The sequence below is a fragment of the Salvelinus alpinus genome, unplaced genomic scaffold, assembly GCF_045679555.1.
Source record: "Salvelinus alpinus unplaced genomic scaffold, SLU_Salpinus.1 scaffold_41, whole genome shotgun sequence".
Taxonomy (NCBI): domain Eukaryota; kingdom Metazoa; phylum Chordata; class Actinopteri; order Salmoniformes; family Salmonidae; genus Salvelinus; species Salvelinus alpinus.
In genome coordinates, this window is record NW_027255982.1 from 1,370,001 (window position 1) to 1,388,973 (window position 18,973).

General features: G+C 43.4%; 1 protein-coding gene across 7 annotated transcripts in view; it reads right to left on the reverse strand.

Annotated features, from left to right (window-relative positions):
- The window catches only part of LOC139567050 (serine/threonine-protein kinase DCLK2-like), a 118,951-nt gene that overhangs the window by 11,766 nt on the left and 88,212 nt on the right, over positions 1-18,973 (reverse strand). For all 7 annotated transcript variants that reach the window (XR_011673215.1, XM_071388480.1, XM_071388483.1 and 4 more), the window contains 3 exons: positions 2,538-2,684; positions 677-810; positions 355-432 (listed from right to left, as the gene is read on the reverse strand). Coding sequence is in view for 6 of the 7 variants with exons in the window: in XM_071388480.1 (XP_071244581.1) it covers positions 355-432; positions 677-810; positions 2,538-2,684 (359 nt within the window). In the remaining variant the exon portion in view is untranslated. The remainder of the gene's footprint in view (positions 1-354; positions 433-676; positions 811-2,537; positions 2,685-18,973) is intronic.

The window sequence follows — 18,973 nt, forward strand, 5'->3', positions numbered from 1 at the left end:
GTTGTGTAGTGTACTGGAGGTGTCTGGAGGTTAAATAATATTGTGTAGTGTACCTGAGAATATATCCCTGTAGGTGTCTGGAGGTTAAATAGCATTGTGTAGTGTACTGTAGGTGTCTGGAGGTTCAATCACATTGTGTAGTGTACCGGAGGTGTCTGGAGGTTAAATAATATTGTGTAGTGTACTGTAGGTGTCTGGAGGTTAAATAACATTGTGTAGTGTACTGGAGGTGTCTGGAGGTTAAATAGCATTGTGTAGTGTACTGGAGGTGTCTGGAGGTTAAATAACATTGTGTAGTGTACCTGAGAATATATCTGGAGGTGTCTGGAGGTTAAATAACATTGTGTAGTGTACCTGCGGAAGGGAGGGAAGCCACACAGCAGGATGTAAGTGATGACCCCAGTTGCCCAGATATCCACCTTCAGACCATAACTGAGGGGAGAGAGAGACAGAAAAGACATGGAGAAAGAGCAGAGAGCAGAGGGGGGGAGAGAGCAGAGAGAGAAAGCAGAGCAAGAAAGACAGAGAGGGAAAGATAGAGGCAGAGAGAAAGAGAGAGAAATATGAACAAAGTGTTGTTTAACATCAGTGTGGGTTTCCCCTTCAGCGCGGTAGTCACTAGAATGTCTGATGCTATGGATACAGGTGCAGGTTCCCTGAGTTGGCAGTAACTCACCCAGCCTCAGCGATGATCTCAGGGGCCACGTAGGTGGGGGTTCCACACACGGTGTGCAGGGGCCCCTCAACCACAGTGGCCAGACCAAAGTCTCCCAGCTTCAGAGACTTAGTGCCGTCAAGGTACTCACACACCTAAGGGACAGACACACAAAACATAGTTACCAACACGTCACCTCAATTCAAAAGTCATTGAGCATTTCATATGCAAATCTCATATGAAAATACTTTAGCATGCCATATGAAAATCTCAAATCTCATATCCATCATATCCATCAGTCGTGGCCAACAGTTTTGAGAATGACACAAATATTAATTTCCACAAAGTTTGCTGCTTCAGTGTCTTTAGATATTTTTGTCAGATGTTACTATGGAATACTGAAGTATAATTACAAGCATTTCATAAGTGTCAAATGCTTTTATTGACAATTACATGAAGTTGATGCAAAGAGTCAATATTTGCAGTGTTGCCCCTTCTTTTTCAAGACCTCTGCAATCCGCCCTGGCATGCTGTCAATTAACTTCTGGGCCACATCCTGACTGATGACAGCCCATTCTTGCATAATCAATGCTTGGAGTTTGTCAGAATTTGTGGGTTTTTGTTTGTCCACCCGCCTCTTGAGGATAGACCACAAGTTCTCAAAGGGATTAAGGTCTGGGGAGTTTCCTGGCCATGGACCCAAAATATCGATGTTTTGTTCCCCGAGCCAATTAGTTATCACTTTGCCTCATGGCAAGGTGCTCCATCATGCTGGAAAAGGGATTGTTCGTCACCAAACTGTTCCTGGATGGTTGGGAGAAGTTGCTCTCGGAGGATGTGTTAGTACCATTCTTTATTCATGGCTGTGTTCTTAGGCAAAATTGTGAGTAAGCCCACTCCCTTGGCTGAGAAGCAATCCCACACATGAATGGTCTCAGGATGCTTTACTGTTGGCATGGACACAGGACTGATGGTGCGCTCACCTTGTCTTCACCTGACAAGCTTTTTTCCGGATGCCCCAAACAATCAGAAAGGGGATTCATCAGAGAAAATGACTTTACCCCAGTCCTCAGCAGTCCAATCCCGGTACCTTCTACCAGAATAGAAAGAGGAGTAGGAGGCCCCAGTGGACAACTGAGCAAGAGGACAAGTACATTAGAGTGTCTAGTTTGAGAAACAGACGCCTCACAAGTCCTCAACTGGCAGCTTCATTAAATAGTACCCGCAAAACACCAGGTCTCAACGTCAACAGTGAAGATGCGACTCCGGGATGCTGAAGAAAGAAGAAAGTTCTTTGTTTCTGGCCATTTTGAGTCTGTAATCGAACCCACAAATGCTGATGCTCCAGATACTCAACTAGTCTAAAGAAGGCCAGTTTTATTGCTTCTTTAAATCAGAACAACAGTTTATAGCTGTGCTAACATAATTGCAAAAGGGTTTTCTAATGATCAACTACTCTTTTAAAATTATAAATTTAGCAATTAGGATTAGCGAACACAGGAGTGATGGTTGCTGATAATGGGCCTCCGTACGCCTATTCAGATATTCCAAGAAAAATCAGCCGATTCCAGCTACAATAGTCATTTACAACATTAACAATGTGTACGCTGTATATCTGATCAATTTGATGTTATTTAATGGACACATTTTTTGGCTTCTCTTTCATAAACAAGGACATTTCTAAGTGACCCCAAACTTTTGAAAGGTAGTGTATGTCTCGGCCACTCTGTTGGAACTGTGTCACAACAATTCTGACATATTGTTGTTAGGTAACTACTGTATGTCAATTCAACAACATATGATCTTACTGTCTACAGTGTAGCTGGCTACCCCCGTCTTCAGTGTGCTACCCCCGTCTTCAGTGTGGTCCCTCACTACTCACCAGCAGGTTCTCAGGCTTGATGTCTCTGTGTACTATGTTCATGCTGTGGAGGTACTTCAGGGCTCCAGCCAGGTTAAACACCATGACACTGGCATCTCTCTCTGTGTACTTAGTGGAGGACGTGATGGCATCAAACAGGTCGCCACCCTGCAGGAAATGGACGCATTAGACACATTAATGTTGAATTAAGTACTTACCTAAATAATAAGGTACCTCAAATATTGTGCAAAACACTGCTGTAGTGGTCAGTAGTGGTTGACTAGATACTGTAGTGGTCAGTAGTGGTTGACTAGATACTGTAGTGGTCAGTAGTGGTTGACTAGATACTGTAGTGGTCAGTAGTGGTTGACTAGATACTGTAGAGGTCAGTAGTGGTTGACTAGATACTGTAGAGGTCAGTAGTGGACGCACTGTCCGGGGGTTTCTTCGGATGGGGCCACAGTGTCTCCTGACCGCTCCTGTCTCAGCCTCCAGTATTTATGCTGCAGTAGTTTGTGTCGGGGGGCTAGGGTCAGTTGGTTACCTGGAGTACTTCTCCTGTCTTATCCAGTGTCCTGTGTGAATTTTAAGTATGCTCTCTCTAATTCTCTCGTTCTCTCTTTCTCTCTGAGAACCTGAGCCCTAGGACCATACGTCGGGACTACCGGCCGTGGTGACTCCTTGCTGTCCCCAGTCCGCCTGGCCTTGCTGCTATTCCTGCTGCTATTCCAGTTTCAACTGTTCTGCCTGCGGTTATGGAACCCCTACCTGTCCCAGACCTGCTGTTTTCAACTCTTAATGATCGGCTATGAAAAGCCAACTGAGATTTATTCCTGATTATTATTTGACCATGCTTGTCATTTATGGAAATTTTGAAAATCTTGGCTCTCTCTAATTTTCTCCTTCTCTCTTTCTTTCTCTCGGAGGACCTGGGCCCTAGGACCATGCGTCGGGACTGCCGCCCGTGGTGACTCCTTGCTGTCCCCAGTCCGCCTGGCCTTGCTGCTATTCCAGTTTCAGCTGTTCTGCCTGCGGTTATGGAACCGCTACCTGTCCCAGACCTGTTGTTTTTCAACTCTTGATGATCGGCTATGAAAAGCCAACTGAAAATTATTCATGATTATTATTTGACCATGCTTGTCACTTATGAACATTTTTGAACATCTTGGCATAGTTCTGTTATAATCTCCACCCGGCACAGCCAGAAGAGGACTGGCCACCCCTCATAGCCTGGTTCCTCTCTAGGTTTCTTCCTAGGTTTTGGCCTTTCTAGGGAGTTTTTCCTAGCCACCGTGCTTCTACACCTGCATTACTAGCTGTTTGGGGTTTTAGGCTGGGTGTCTGTACAGCACTTCGAGATATTAGCTGATGTACGAAGGGCTATATAAAATAAAATTGATTGATTGATTGATTGATAGTGGTTGACTAGATACTGTAGAGGTCAGTAGTGGTTGACTAGATACTGTAGAGGTCAGTAGTGGTTGACTAGATACTGTAGAGGTCAGTAGTGGTTGACTAGATACTGTAGAGGTTGACTAGATACTGTAGAGGTCAGTAGTGGTTGACTAGATACTGTAGAGGTCAGTAGTGGTTGACTAGATACTGTAGAGGTCAGTAGTGGTTGACTAGATACTGTAGAGGTCAGTAGTGGTTGACTAGATACTGTAGTGGTCAGTAGTGGTTGACTAGATACTGTAGATGTCAGTAGTGGTTGACTAGATACTGTAGAGGTCAGTAGTGGTTCACTAGATACTGTAGTGGTCAGTAGAGGTTGACTAGATACTGTAGTGGTCAGTAGTGGTTGACTAGATACTGTAGTGGTTGACTAGATACTGTAGTGGTCAGTAGAGGTTGACTAGATACTGTAGTGGTCAGTAGTGGTTGACTAGATACTGTAGTGGTTGACTAGATACTGTAGTGGTCAGTAGTGGTTGACTAGATACTGTAGAGGTCAGTAGTGGTTGAATAGATACTGTAGAGGTCAGTAGTGGTTGACTAGATACTGTAGAGGTCAGTAGTGGTTGACTAGATACTGTAGAGGTCAGTAGTGGTTGACTAGATACTGTAGAGGTCAGTAGTGGTTGACTAGATACTGTAGAGGTCAGTAGTGGTTGACTAGATACTGTAGAGGTCAGTAGTGGTTGACTAGATAATGTAGAGGTCAGTAGAGGTTGACTAGATACTGTAGAGGTCAGTAGAGGTTGACTAGATACTGTAGTGGTCAGTAGTGGTTGACTAGATACTGTAGTGGTCAGTAGTGGTTGACTAGATACTGTAGATGTCAGTAGTGGTTGACTAGATAATGTAGTGGTCAGTAGTGGTTGACTAGATACTGTAGTGGTCAGTAGTGGTTGACTAGATACTGTAGTGGTCAGTAGTGGTTGACTAGATACTGTAGTGGTCAGTAGTGGTTGACTAGATACTGTAGAGGTCAGTAGTGATTGACTAGATACTGTAGTGGTTGACTAGATACTGTAGATGTCAGTAGTGGTTGACTAGATACTGTAGTGGTCAGTAGTGGTTGACTAGATACTGTAGAGGTCAGTAGTGGTTGACTAGATACTGTAGAGGTCAGTAGTGGTTGACTAGATACTGTAGTGGTCAGTAGTGGTTGACTAGATACTGTAGAGGTCAGTAGTGGTTGACTAGATACTGTAGATGTCAGTAGTGGTTGACTAGATACTGTAGAGGTCAGTAGTGGTTGACTAGATACTGTAGTGGTCAGTAGTGGTTGACTAGATACTGTAGAGGTCAGTAGTGGTTGACTAGATACTGTAGAGGTCAGTAGTAGTTGACTAGATACTGTAGAGGTCAGTAGTGGTTGACTAGATACTGTAGTGGTCAGTAGTGGTTGACTAGATACTGTAGAGGTCAGTAGTGGTTGACTAGATACTGTAGAGGTCAGTAGTGGTTGACTAGATACTGTAGATGTCAGTAGTGGTTGACTAGATACTGTAGATGTCAGTAGTGGTTGACTAGATACTGTAGAGGTCAGTAGTGGTTGACTAGATACTGTAGTGGTCAGTAGTGGTTGACTAGATACTGTAGATGTCAGTAGTGGTTGACTAGATACTGTAGAGGTCAGTAGTGGTTGACTAGATACTGTAGTGGTCAGTAGTGGTTGACTAGATACTGTAGAGGTCAGTAGTGGTTGACTAGATACTGTAGATGTCAGTAGTGGTTGACTAGATACTGTAGAGGTCAGTAGTGGTTGACTAGATACTGTAGTGGTCAGTAGTGGTTGACTAGATACTGTAGTGGTTGACTAGATACTGTAGAGGTCAGTAGTGGTTGACTAGATACTGTAGTGGTCAGTAGTGGTTGACTAGATACTGTAGAGGTCAGTAGTGGTTGACTAGATACTGTAGAGGTCAGTAGTGGTTGACTAGATACTGTAGAGGTCAGTAGTGGTTGACTAGATACTGTAGAGGTCAGTAGTGGTTGACTAGATACTGTAGAGGTCAGTAGTGGTTGACTAGATACTGTAGAGGTCAGTAGTGGTTGACTAGATAATGTAGAGGTCAGTAGAGGTTGACTAGATACTGTAGAGGTCAGTAGAGGTTGACTAGATACTGTAGTGGTCAGTAGTGGTTGACTAGATACTGTAGTGGTCAGTAGTGGTTGACTAGATACTGTAGATGTCAGTAGTGGTTGACTAGATAATGTAGTGGTCAGTAGTGGTTGACTAGATACTGTAGTGGTCAGTAGTGGTTGACTAGATACTGTAGTGGTCAGTAGTGGTTGACTAGATACTGTAGTGGTCAGTAGTGGTTGACTAGATACTGTAGAGGTCAGTAGTGATTGACTAGATACTGTAGTGGTTGACTAGATACTGTAGATGTCAGTAGTGGTTGACTAGATACTGTAGTGGTCAGTAGTGGTTGACTAGATACTGTAGAGGTCAGTAGTGGTTGACTAGATACTGTAGAGGTCAGTAGTGGTTGACTAGATACTGTAGTGGTCAGTAGTGGTTGACTAGATACTGTAGAGGTCAGTAGTGGTTGACTAGATACTGTAGATGTCAGTAGTGGTTGACTAGATACTGTAGAGGTCAGTAGTGGTTGACTAGATACTGTAGTGGTCAGTAGTGGTTGACTAGATACTGTAGAGGTCAGTAGTGGTTGACTAGATACTGTAGAGGTCAGTAGTGGTTGACTAGATACTGTAGAGGTCAGTAGTGGTTGACTAGATACTGTAGTGGTCAGTAGTGGTTGACTAGATACTGTAGAGGTCAGTAGTGGTTGACTAGATACTGTAGAGGTCAGTAGTGGTTGACTAGATACTGTAGATGTCAGTAGTGGTTGACTAGATACTGTAGATGTCAGTAGTGGTTGACTAGATACTGTAGAGGTCAGTAGTGGTTGACTAGATACTGTAGTGGTCAGTAGTGGTTGACTAGATACTGTAGATGTCAGTAGTGGTTGACTAGATACTGTAGAGGTCAGTAGTGGTTGACTAGATACTGTAGTGGTCAGTAGTGGTTGACTAGATACTGTAGAGGTCAGTAGTGGTTGACTAGATACTGTAGATGTCAGTAGTGGTTGACTAGATACTGTAGAGGTCAGTAGTGGTTGACTAGATACTGTAGTGGTCAGTAGTGGTTGACTAGATACTGTAGTGGTTGACTAGATACTGTAGAGGTCAGTAGTGGTTGACTAGATACTGTAGTGGTCAGTAGTGGTTGACTAGATACTGTAGAGGTCAGTAGTGGTTGACTAGATACTGTAGAGGTCAGTAGTGGTTGACTAGATACTGTAGAGGTCAGTAGTGGTTGACTAGATACTGTAGTGGTTGACTAGATACTGTAGAGGTCAGTAGTGGTTGACTAGATACTGTAGAGGTCAGTAGTGGTTGACTAGATACTGTAGAGGTCAGTAGTGGTTGACTAGATACTGTAGAGGTCAGTAGTGGTTGACTAGATACTGTAGAGGTCAGTAGTGGTTGACTAGATACTGTAGTGGTCAGTAGTGGTTGACTAGATACTGTAGTGGTCAGTAGTGGTTGACTAGATACTGTAGTGGTCAGTAGTGGTTGACTAGATACTGTAGAGGTCAGTAGTGGTTGACTAGATACTGTAGTGGTCAGTAGTGGTTGACTAGATACTGTAGAGGTGAGTAGTGGTTGACTAGATACTGTAGTGGTCAGTAGTGGTTGACTAGATACTGTAGAGGTCAGTAGTGGTTGACTAGATACTGTAGAGGTGAGTAGTGGTTGACTAGATACTGTAGTGGTCAGTAGTGGTTGACTAGATACTGTAGTGGTCAGTAGTGGTTGACTAGATACTGTAGAGGTCAGTAGTGGTTGACTAGATACTGTAGAGGTCAGTAGTGGTTGACTAGATACTGTAGTGGTTGACTAGATACTGTAGAGGTCAGTAGTGGTTGACTAGATACTGTAGTGGTCAGTAATGGTTGACTAGATACTGTAGAGGTCAGTAGTGGTTGACTAGATACTGTAGAGGTCAGTAGTGGTTGACTAGATACTGTAGAGGTCAGTAGTGGTTGACTAGATACTGTAGAGGTCAGTAGTGGTTGACTAGATACTGTAGAGGTCAGTAGTGGTTGACTAGATACTGTAGAGGTCAGTAGTGGTTGACTAGATACTGTAGAGGTCAGTAGTGGTTGACTAGATACTGTAGAGGTCAGTAGTGGTTGACTAGATACTGTAGAGGTCAGTAGTGGTTGACTAGATACTGTAGAGGTCAGTAGTGGTTGACTAGATACTGTAGAGGTCAGTAGTGGTTGACTAGATACTGTAGTGGTCAGTAGTGGTTGACTAGATACTGTAGTGGTCAGTAGTGGTTGACTAGATACTGTAGAGGTCAGTAGTGGTTGACTAGATACTGTAGAGGTCAGTAGTGGTTGACTAGATACTGTAGTGGTCAGTAGTGGTTGACTAGATACTGTAGAGGTCAGTAGTGGTTGACTAGATACTGTAGAGGTCAGTAGTGGTTGACTAGATACTGTAGAGGTCAGTAGTGGTTGACTAGATACTGTAGTGGTCAGTAGTGGTTGACTAGATACTGTAGAGGTCAGTAGTGGTTGACTAGATACTGTAGAGGTCAGTAGTGGTTGACTAGATACTGTAGAGGTCAGTAGTGGTTGACTAGATACTGTAGTGGTCAGTAGTGGTTGACTAGATACTGTAGAGGTCAGTAGTGGTTGACTAGATACTGTAGAGGTCAGTAGAGGTTGACTAGATACTGTAGTGGTCAGTAGTGGTTGACTAGATACTGTAGTGGTCAGTAGTGGTTGACTAGATACTGTAGAGGTCAGTAGTGGTTGACTAGATACTGTAGTGGTCAGTAGAGGTTGACTAGATACTGTAGAGGTCAGTAGTGGTTGACTAGATACTGTAGAGGTCAGTAGTGGTTGACTAGATACTGTAGTGGTCAGTAGTGGTTGAATAGATACTGTAGAGGTCAGTAGTGGTTGACTAGATACTGTAGAGGTCAGTAGTGGTTGACTAGATACTGTAGAGGTCAGTAGTGGTTGACTAGATACTGTAGAGGTCAGTAGTGGTTGACTAGATACTGTAGTGGTCAGTAGTGGTTGACTATATACTGTAGTGGTCAGTAGTGGTTGACTAGATACTGTAGAGGTCAGTAGTGGTTGACTAGATACTGTAGAGGTCAGTAGTGGTTGACTAGATACTGTAGAGGTCAGTAGTGGTTGACTAGATACTGTAGTGGTCAGTAGTGGTTGACTAGATACTGTAGTGGTCAGTAGTGGTTGACTAGATACTGTAGAGGTCAGTAGTGGTTGACTAGATACTGTAGTGGTCAGTAGTGGTTGACTAGATACTGTAGAGGTCAGTAGTGGTTGACTAGATACTGTAGTGGTCAGTAGTGGTTGACTAGATACTGTAGTGGTCAGTAGTGGTTGACTAGATACTGTAGTGGTCAGTAGTGGTTGACTAGATACTGTAGAGGTCAGTAGTGGTTGACTAGATACTGTAGTGGTCAGTAGTGGTTGACTAGATACTGTAGTGGTCAGTAGTGGTTGACTAGATACTGTAGAGGTCAGTAGTGGTTGACTAGATACTGTAGTGGTCAGTAGTGGTTGACTAGATACTGTAGAGGTCAGTAGTGGTTGACTAGATACTGTAGTGGTCAGTAGTGGTTGACTAGATACTGTAGTGGTCAGTAGTGGTTGACTAGATACTGTAGTGGTCAGTAGTGGTTGACTAGATACTGTAGAGGTCAGTAGTGGTTGACTAGATACTGTAGTGGTCAGTAGTGGTTGACTAGATACTGTAGTGGTCAGTAGTGGTTGACTAGATACTGTAGTGGTCAGTAGTGGTTGACTAGATACCGTAGTGGTCAGTAGTGGTTGACTAGATACCATAGAGGTCAGTAGTGGTTGACTAGATACCGTAGTGGTCAGTAGTGGTTGACTAGATACCGTAGTGGTCAGTTGTGGTTGACTAGATACCGTAGAGGTCAGTACTGGTTGACTAGATACCGTAGAGGTCAGTAGAGGTTGACTAGATACCGTAGAGGTCAGTAGTGGTTGACTAGATACTGTAGAGGTCAGTAGTGGTTGACTAGATACAGTAGTGGTCAGTAGTGATTGAATAGATACTGTAGAGGTCAGTAGTGGTTGACTAGATACTGTAGTGGTCAGTAGTGGTTGACTAGATACTGTAGAGGTCAGTAGTGGTTGACTAGATACTGTAGTGGTCAGTAGAGGTTGACTAGATACTGTAGAGGTCAGTAGTGGTTGACTAGATACTGTAGTGGTCAGTAGTGGTTGACTAGATACTGTAGTGGTCAGTAGTGGTTGACTAGATACTGTAGAGGTCAGTAGTGGTTGACTAGATACTGTAGTGGTCAGTAGTGGTTGACTAGATACTGTAGAGGTCAGTAGTGGTTGACTAGATACTGTAGTGGTCAGTAGAGGTTGACTAGATACTGTAGTGGTCAGTAGTGGTTGACTAGATACTGTAGTGGTCAGTAGTGGTTGACTAGATACTGTAGTGGTCAGTAGTGGTTGACTAGATACTGTAGTGGTCAGTAGTGGTTGACTAGATACTGTAGTGGTCAGTAGTGGCTGACTAGATACTGTAGTGGTCAGTAGAGGTTGACTAGATACTGTAGAGGTCAGTAGTGGTTGACTAGATACTGTAGTGGTCAGTAGTGGTTGACTAGATACTGTAGTGGTCAGTAGTGGTTGACTAGATACTGTAGAGGTCAGTAGTGGTTGACTAGATACTGTAGTGGTCAGTAGTGGTTGACTAGATACTGTAGAGGTCAGTAGTGGTTGACTAGATACTGTAGAGGTCAGTAGTGGTTGACTAGATACTGTAGAGGTCAGTAGTGGTTGACTAGATACTGTAGTGGTCAGTAGTGGTTGACTAGATACTGTAGTGGTCAGTAGTGGTTGACTAGATACTGTAGAGGTCAGTAGTGGTTGACTAGATACTGTAGTGGTCAGTAGTGGTTGACTAGATACTGTAGAGGTCAGTAGTGGTTGACTAGATACTGTAGTGGTCAGTAGTGGTTGACTAGATACTTTAGTGGTCAGTAGTGGTTGACTAGATACTGTAGTGGTCAGTAGTGGTTGACTAGATACTGTAGAGGTCAGTAGTGGTTGACTAGATACTGTAGTGGTCAGTAGTGGTTGACTAGATACTGTAGTGGTCAGTAGTGGTTGACTAGATACTGTAGAGGTCAGTAGTGGTTGACTAGATACTGTAGTGGTCAGTAGTGGTTGACTAGATACTGTAGAGGTCAGTAGTGGTTGACTAGATACTGTAGTGGTCAGTAGTGGTTGACTAGATACTGTAGTGGTCAGTAGTGGTTGACTAGATACTGTAGTGGTCAGTAGTGGTTGACTAGATACTGTAGAGGTCAGTAGTGGTTGACTAGATACTGTAGTGGTCAGTAGTGGTTGACTAGATACTGTAGTGGTCAGTAGTGGTTGACTAGATACTGTAGTGGTCAGTAGTGGTTGACTAGATACTGTAGTGGTCAGTAGTGGTTGACTAGATACTGTAGAGGTCAGTAGTGGTTGAATAGATACTGTAGTGGTCAGTAGTGGTTGACTAGATACTGTAGTGGTCAGTAGTGGTTGACTAGATACCGTAGAGGTCAGTAGTGGTTGACTAGATACCGTAGAGGTCAGTAGTGGTTGACTAGATACCGTAGAGGTCAGTAGTGGTTGACTAGATACCGTAGTGGTCAGTAGTGGTTGACTAGATACCGTAGTGGTCAGTAGTGGTTGACTAGATACCGTAGTGGTCAGTAGTGGTTGACTAGATACCGTAGTGGTCAGTAGTGGTTGACTAGATACCGTAGAGGTCAGTAGTGGTTGACTAGATACCGTAGTGGTCAGTAGTGGTTGACTAGATACCGTAGTGGTCAGTAGTGGTTGACTAGATACTGTAGAGGTCAGTAGTGGTTGACTAGATACTGTAGAGGTCAGTAGAGGTTGACTAGATACTGTAGAGGTCAGTAGTGGTTGACTAGATACTGTAGAGGTCAGTAGTGGTTGACTAGATACTGTAGTGGTCAGTAGTGATTGAATAGATACTGTAGAGGTCAGTAGTGGTTGACTAGATACTGTAGTGGTCAGTAGTGGTTGACTAGATACTGTAGAGGTCAGTAGTGGTTGACTAGATACTGTAGTGGTCAGTAGAGGTTGACTAGCTACTGTAGAGGTCAGTAGTGGTTGACTAGATACTGTAGTGGTCAGTAGTGGTTGACTAGATACTGTAGTGGTCAGTAGTGGTTGACTAGATACTGTAGAGGTCAGTAGTGGTTGACTAGATACTGTAGAGGTCAGTAGTGGTTGACTAGATACTGTAGAGGTCAGTAGTGGTTGACTAGATACTGTAGAGGTCAGTAGTGGTTGACTAGATACTGTAGTGGTCAGTAGTGGTTGACTAGATACTGTAGATGTCAGTAGTGGTTGACTAGATACTGTAGAGGTCAGTAGTGGTTCACTAGATACTGTAGTGGTCAGTAGAGGTTGACTAGATACTGTAGTGGTCAGTAGTGGTTGACTAGATACTGTAGTGGTTGACTAGATACTGTAGTGGTCAGTAGAGGTTGACTAGATACTGTAGTGGTCAGTAGTGGTTGACTAGATACTGTAGTGGTCAGTAGTGGCTGACTAGATACTGTAGTGGTCAGTAGAGGTTGACTAGATACTGTAGAGGTCAGTAGTGGTTGACTAGATACTGTAGTGGTCAGTAGTGGTTGACTAGATACTGTAGTGGTCAGTAGTGGTTGACTAGATACTGTAGAGGTCAGTAGTGGTTGACTAGATACTGTAGTGGTCAGTAGAGGTTGACTAGATACTGTAGTGGTCAGTAGTGGTTGACTAGATACTGTAGTGGTCAGTAGTGGTTGACTAGATACTGTAGTGGTCAGTAGTGGTTGACTAGATACTGTAGTGGTCAGTAGTGGTTGACTAGATACTGTAGTGGTCAGTAGTGGCTGACTAGATACTGTAGAGGTCAGTAGTGGTTGACTAGATACTGTAGAGGTCAGTAGTGGTTGACTAGATACTGTAGAGGTCAGTAGTGGTTGACTAGATACTGTAGAGGTCAGTAGTGGTTGACTAGATACTGTAGAGGTTGACTAGATACTGTAGAGGTCAGTAGTGGTTGACTAGATACTGTAGAGGTCAGTAGTGGTTGACTAGATACTGTAGAGGTCAGTAGTGGTTGACTAGATACTGTAGAGGTCAGTAGTGGTTGACTAGATACTGTAGTGGTCAGTAGTGGTTGACTAGATACTGTAGATGTCAGTAGTGGTTGACTAGATACTGTAGAGGTCAGTAGTGGTTCACTAGATACTGTAGTGGTCAGTAGAGGTTGACTAGATACTGTAGTGGTCAGTAGTGGTTGACTAGATACTGTAGTGGTTGACTAGATACTGTAGTGGTCAGTAGAGGTTGACTAGATACTGTAGTGGTCAGTAGTGGTTGACTAGATACTGTAGTGGTTGACTAGATACTGTAGAGGTCAGTAGTGGTTGACTAGATACTTTAGTGGTCAGTAGTGGTTGACTAGATACTGTAGTGGTCAGTAGTGGTTGACTAGATACTGTAGAGGTCAGTAGTGGTTGACTAGATACTGTAGTGGTCAGTAGTGGTTGACTAGATACTGTAGTGGTCAGTAGTGGTTGACTAGATACTGTAGAGGTCAGTAGTGGTTGACTAGATACTGTAGTGGTCAGTAGTGGTTGACTAGATACTGTAGAGGTCAGTAGTGGTTGACTAGATACTGTAGTGGTCAGTAGTGGTTGACTAGATACTGTAGTGGTCAGTAGTGGTTGACTAGATACTGTAGTGGTCAGTAGTGGTTGACTAGATACTGTAGAGGTCAGTAGTGGTTGACTAGATACTGTAGTGGTCAGTAGTGGTTGACTAGATACTGTAGTGGTCAGTAGTGGTTGACTAGATACTGTAGTGGTCAGTAGTGGTTGACTAGATACTGTAGTGGTCAGTAGTGGTTGACTAGATACTGTAGAGGTCAGTAGTGGTTGAATAGATACTGTAGTGGTCAGTAGTGGTTGACTAGATACTGTAGTGGTCAGTAGTGGTTGACTAGATACCGTAGAGGTCAGTAGTGGTTGACTAGATACCGTAGAGGTCAGTAGTGGTTGACTAGATACCGTAGAGGTCAGTAGTGGTTGACTAGATACCGTAGTGGTCAGTAGTGGTTGACTAGATACCGTAGTGGTCAGTAGTGGTTGACTAGATACCGTAGTGGTCAGTAGTGGTTGACTAGATACCGTAGTGGTCAGTAGTGGTTGACTAGATACCGTAGTGGTCAGTAGTGGTTGACTAGATACCGTAGAGGTCAGTAGTGGTTGACTAGATACCGTAGTGGTCAGTAGTGGTTGACTAGATACCGTAGTGGTCAGTAGTGGTTGACTAGATACCGTAGAGGTCAGTAGTGGTTGACTAGATACTGTAGAGGTCAGTAGAGGTTGACTAGATACTGTAGAGGTCAGTAGTGGTTGACTAGATACTGTAGAGGTCAGTAGTGGTTGACTAGATACTGTAGTGGTCAGTAGTGATTGAATAGATACTGTAGAGGTCAGTAGTGGTTGACTAGATACTGTAGTGGTCAGTAGTGGTTGACTAGATACTGTAGAGGTCAGTAGTGGTTGACTAGATACTGTAGTGGTCAGTAGAGGTTGACTAGATACTGTAGAGGTCAGTAGTGGTTGACTAGATACTGTAGTGGTCAGTAGTGGTTGACTAGATACTGTAGTGGTCAGTAGTGGTTGACTAGATACTGTAGAGGTCAGTAGTGGTTGACTAGATACTGTAGTGGTCAGTAGAGGTTGACTAGATACTGTAGTGGTCAGTAGTGGTTGACTAGATACTGTAGTGGTCAGTAGTGGTTGACTAGATACTGTAGTGGTCAGTAGTGGTTGACTAGATACTGTAGTGGTCAGTAGTGGTTGACTAGATACTGTAGTGGTCAGTAGTGGCTGACTAGATACTGTAGTGGTCAGTAGAGGTTGACTAGATACTGTAGAGGTCAGTAGTGGTTGACTAGATACTGTAGTGGTCAGTAGTGGTTGACTAGATACTGTAGTGGTCAGTAGTGGTTGACTAGATACTGTAGAGGTCAGTAGTGGTTGACTAGATACTGTAGTGGTCAGTAGAGGTTGACTAGATACTGTAGTGGTCAGTAGTGGTTGACTAGATACTGTAGTGGTCAGTAGTGGTTGACTAGATACTGTAGTGGTCAGTAGTGGTTGACTAGATACTGTAGTGGTCAGTAGTGGTTGACTAGATACTGTAGTGGTCAGTAGTGGCTGACTAGATACTGTAGAGGTCAGTAGTGGTTGACTAGATACTGTAGAGGTCAGTAGTGGTTGACTAGATACTGTAGAGGTCAGTAGTGGTTGACTAGATACTGTAGAGGTCAGTAGTGGTTGACTAGATACTGTAGAGGTTGACTAGATACTGTAGAGGTCAGTAGTGGTTGACTAGATACTGTAGAGGTCAGTAGTGGTTGACTAGATACTGTAGAGGTCAGTAGTGGTTGACTAGATACTGTAGAGGTCAGTAGTGGTTGACTAGATACTGTAGTGGTCAGTAGTGGTTGACTAGATACTGTAGATGTCAGTAGTGGTTGACTAGATACTGTAGAGGTCAGTAGTGGTTCACTAGATACTGTAGTGGTCAGTAGAGGTTGACTAGATACTGTAGTGGTCAGTAGAGGTTGACTAGATACTGTAGTGGTCAGTAGTGGTTGACTAGATACTGTAGTGGTTGACTAGATACTGTAGTGGTCAGTAGAGGTTGACTAGATACTGTAGTGGTCAGTAGTGGTTGACTAGATACTGTAGTGGTTGACTAGATACTGTAGAGGTCAGTAGTGGTTGACTAGATACTGTAGAGGTCAGTAGTGGTTGACTAGATACTGTAGAGGTCAGTAGTGGTTGACTAGATACTGTAGTGGTCAGTAGAGGTTGACTAGATACTGTAGTGGTCAGTAGAGGTTGACTAGATACTGTAGTGGTCAGTAGTGTTTGACTAGATACTGTAGAGGTCAGTAGTGGTTGACTAGATACTGTAGAGGTCAGTAGTGGTTGACTAGATACTGTAGAGGTCAGTAGTGGTTGACTAGATACTGTAGAGGTCAGTAGAGGTTGACTAGATACTGTAGTGGTCAGTAGTGTTTGACTAGATACTGTAGAGGTCAGTAGTGGTTGACTAGATACTGTAGTGGTCAGTAGTGGTTGACTAGATACTGTAGTGGTCAGTAGTGGTTGACTAGATACTGTAGAGGTCAGTAGTGGTTGACTAGATACTGTAGAGGTCAGTAGAGGTTGACTAGATACTGTAGTGGTCAGTAGTGTTTGACTAGATACTGTAGAGGTCAGTAGTGGTTGACTAGATACTGTAGAGGTCAGTAGAGGTTGACTAGATACTGTAGTGGTCAGTAGTGTTTGACTAGATACTGTAGAGGTCAGTAGTGGTTGACTAGATACTGTAGAGGTCAGTAGTGGTTGACTAGATACTGTAGTGGTCAGTAGTGGTTGACTAGATACTGTAGAGGTCAGTAGTGGTTGACTAGATACTGTAGAGGTCAGTAGTGGTTGACTAGATAATGTAGAGGTCAGTAGTGGTTGACTAGATACTGTAGAGGTCAGTAGTGGTTGACTAGATACTGTAGAGGTCAGTAGAGGTTGACTAGATACTGTAGAGGTCAGTAGTGGTTGACTAGATACTGTAGAGGTCAGTAGTGGTTGACTAGATACTGTAGAGGTCAGTAGTGGTTGACTAGATACTGTAGAGGTCAGTAGAGGTTGACTAGATACTGTAGAGGTCAGTAGTGGTTGACTAGATACTGTAGAGGTTGACTAGATACTGTAGAGGTCAGTAGTGGTTGACTAGATACTGTAGAGGTCAGTAGTGGTTGACTAGATACTGTAGAGGTCAGTAGTGGTTGACTAGATACTGTAGAGGTCAGTAGTGGTTGACTAGATACTGTAGTGGTCAGTAGTGGTTGACTAGATACTGTAGATGTCAGTAGTGGTTGACTAGATACTGTAGAGGTCAGTAGTGGTTCACTAGATACTGTAGTGGTCAGTAGAGGTTGACTAGATACTGTAGTGGTCAGTAGAGGTTGACTAGATACTGTAGTGGTCAGTAGTGGTTGACTAGATACTGTAGTGGTTGACTAGATACTGTAGTGGTCAGTAGAGGTTGACTAGATACTGTAGTGGTCAGTAGTGGTTGACTAGATACTGTAGTGGTTGACTAGATACTGTAGAGGTCAGTAGTGGTTGACTAGATACTGTAGAGGTCAGTAGTGGTTGACTAGATACTGTAGAGGTCAGTAGTGGTTGACTAGATACTGTAGTGGTCAGTAGAGGTTGACTAGATACTGTAGTGGTCAGTAGAGGTTGACTAGATACTGTAGTGGTCAGTAGTGTTTGACTAGATACTGTAGAGGTCAGTAGTGGTTGACTAGATACTGTAGAGGTCAGTAGTGGTTGACTAGATACTGTAGAGGTCAGTAGTGGTTGACTAGATACTGTAGAGGTCAGTAGAGGTTGACTAGATACTGTAGTGGTCAGTAGTGTTTGACTAGATACTGTAGAGGTCAGTAGTGGTTGACTAGATACTGTAGTGGTCAGTAGTGGTTGACTAGATACTGTAGTGGTCAGTAGTGGTTGACTAGATACTGTAGAGGTCAGTAGTGGTTGACTAGATACTGTAGAGGTCAGTAGAGGTTGACTAGATACTGTAGTGGTCAGTAGTGTTTGACTAGATACTGTAGAGGTCAGTAGTGGTTGACTAGATACTGTAGAGGTCAGTAGAGGTTGACTAGATACTGTAGTGGTCAGTAGTGTTTGACTAGATACTGTAGAGGTCAGTAGTGGTTGACTAGATACTGTAGAGGTCAGTAGTGGTTGACTAGATACTGTAGTGGTCAGTAGTGGTTGACTAGATACTGTAGAGGTCAGTAGTGGTTGACTAGATACTGTAGAGGTCAGTAGTGGTTGACTAGATAATGTAGAGGTCAGTAGTGGTTGACTAGATACTGTAGAGGTCAGTAGTGGTTGACTAGATACTGTAGAGGTCAGTAGAGGTTGACTAGATACTGTAGAGGTCAGTAGTGGTTGACTAGATACTGTAGAGGTCAGTAGTGGTTGACTAGATACTGTAGAGGTCAGTAGTGGTTGACTAGATACTGTAGAGGTCAGTAGAGGTTGACTAGATACTGTAGTGGTCAGTAGTGGTTGACTAGATACTGTAGTGGTCAGTAGTGGTTGACTAGATACTGTAGATGTCAGTAGTGTTTGACTAGATACTGTAGTGGTCAGTAGTGGTTGACTAGATACTGTAGTGGTCAGTAGTGGTTGACTAGATACTGTAGTGGTCAGTAGTGGTTGACTAGATACTGTAGTGGTCAGTAGTGGTTGACTAGATACTGTAGAGGTCAGTAGTGGTTGACTAGATACTGTAGTGGTTGACTAGATACTGTAGATGTCAGTAGTGGTTGACTAGATACTGTAGTGGTCAGTAGTGGTTGACTAGATACTGTAGAGGTCAGTAGTGGTTGACTAGATACTGTAGAGGTCAGTAGTGGTTGACTAGATACTGTAGTGGTCAGTAGTGGTTGACTAGATACTGTAGAGGTCAGTAGTGGTTGACTAGATACTGTAGATGTCAGTAGTGGTTGACTAGATACTGTAGAGGTCAGTAGTGGTTGACTAGATACTGTAGTGGTCAGTAGTGGTTGACTAGATACTGTAGAGGTCAGTAGTGGTTGACTAGATACTGTAGATGTCAGTAGTGGTTGACTAGATACTGTAGAGGTCAGTAGTGGTTGACTAGATACTGTAGTGGTCAGTAGTGGTTGACTAGATACTGTAGATGTCAGTAGTGGTTGACTAGATACTGTAGATGTCAGTAGTGGTTGACTAGATACTGTAGATGTCAGTAGTGGTTGACTAGATACTGTAGAGGTCAGTA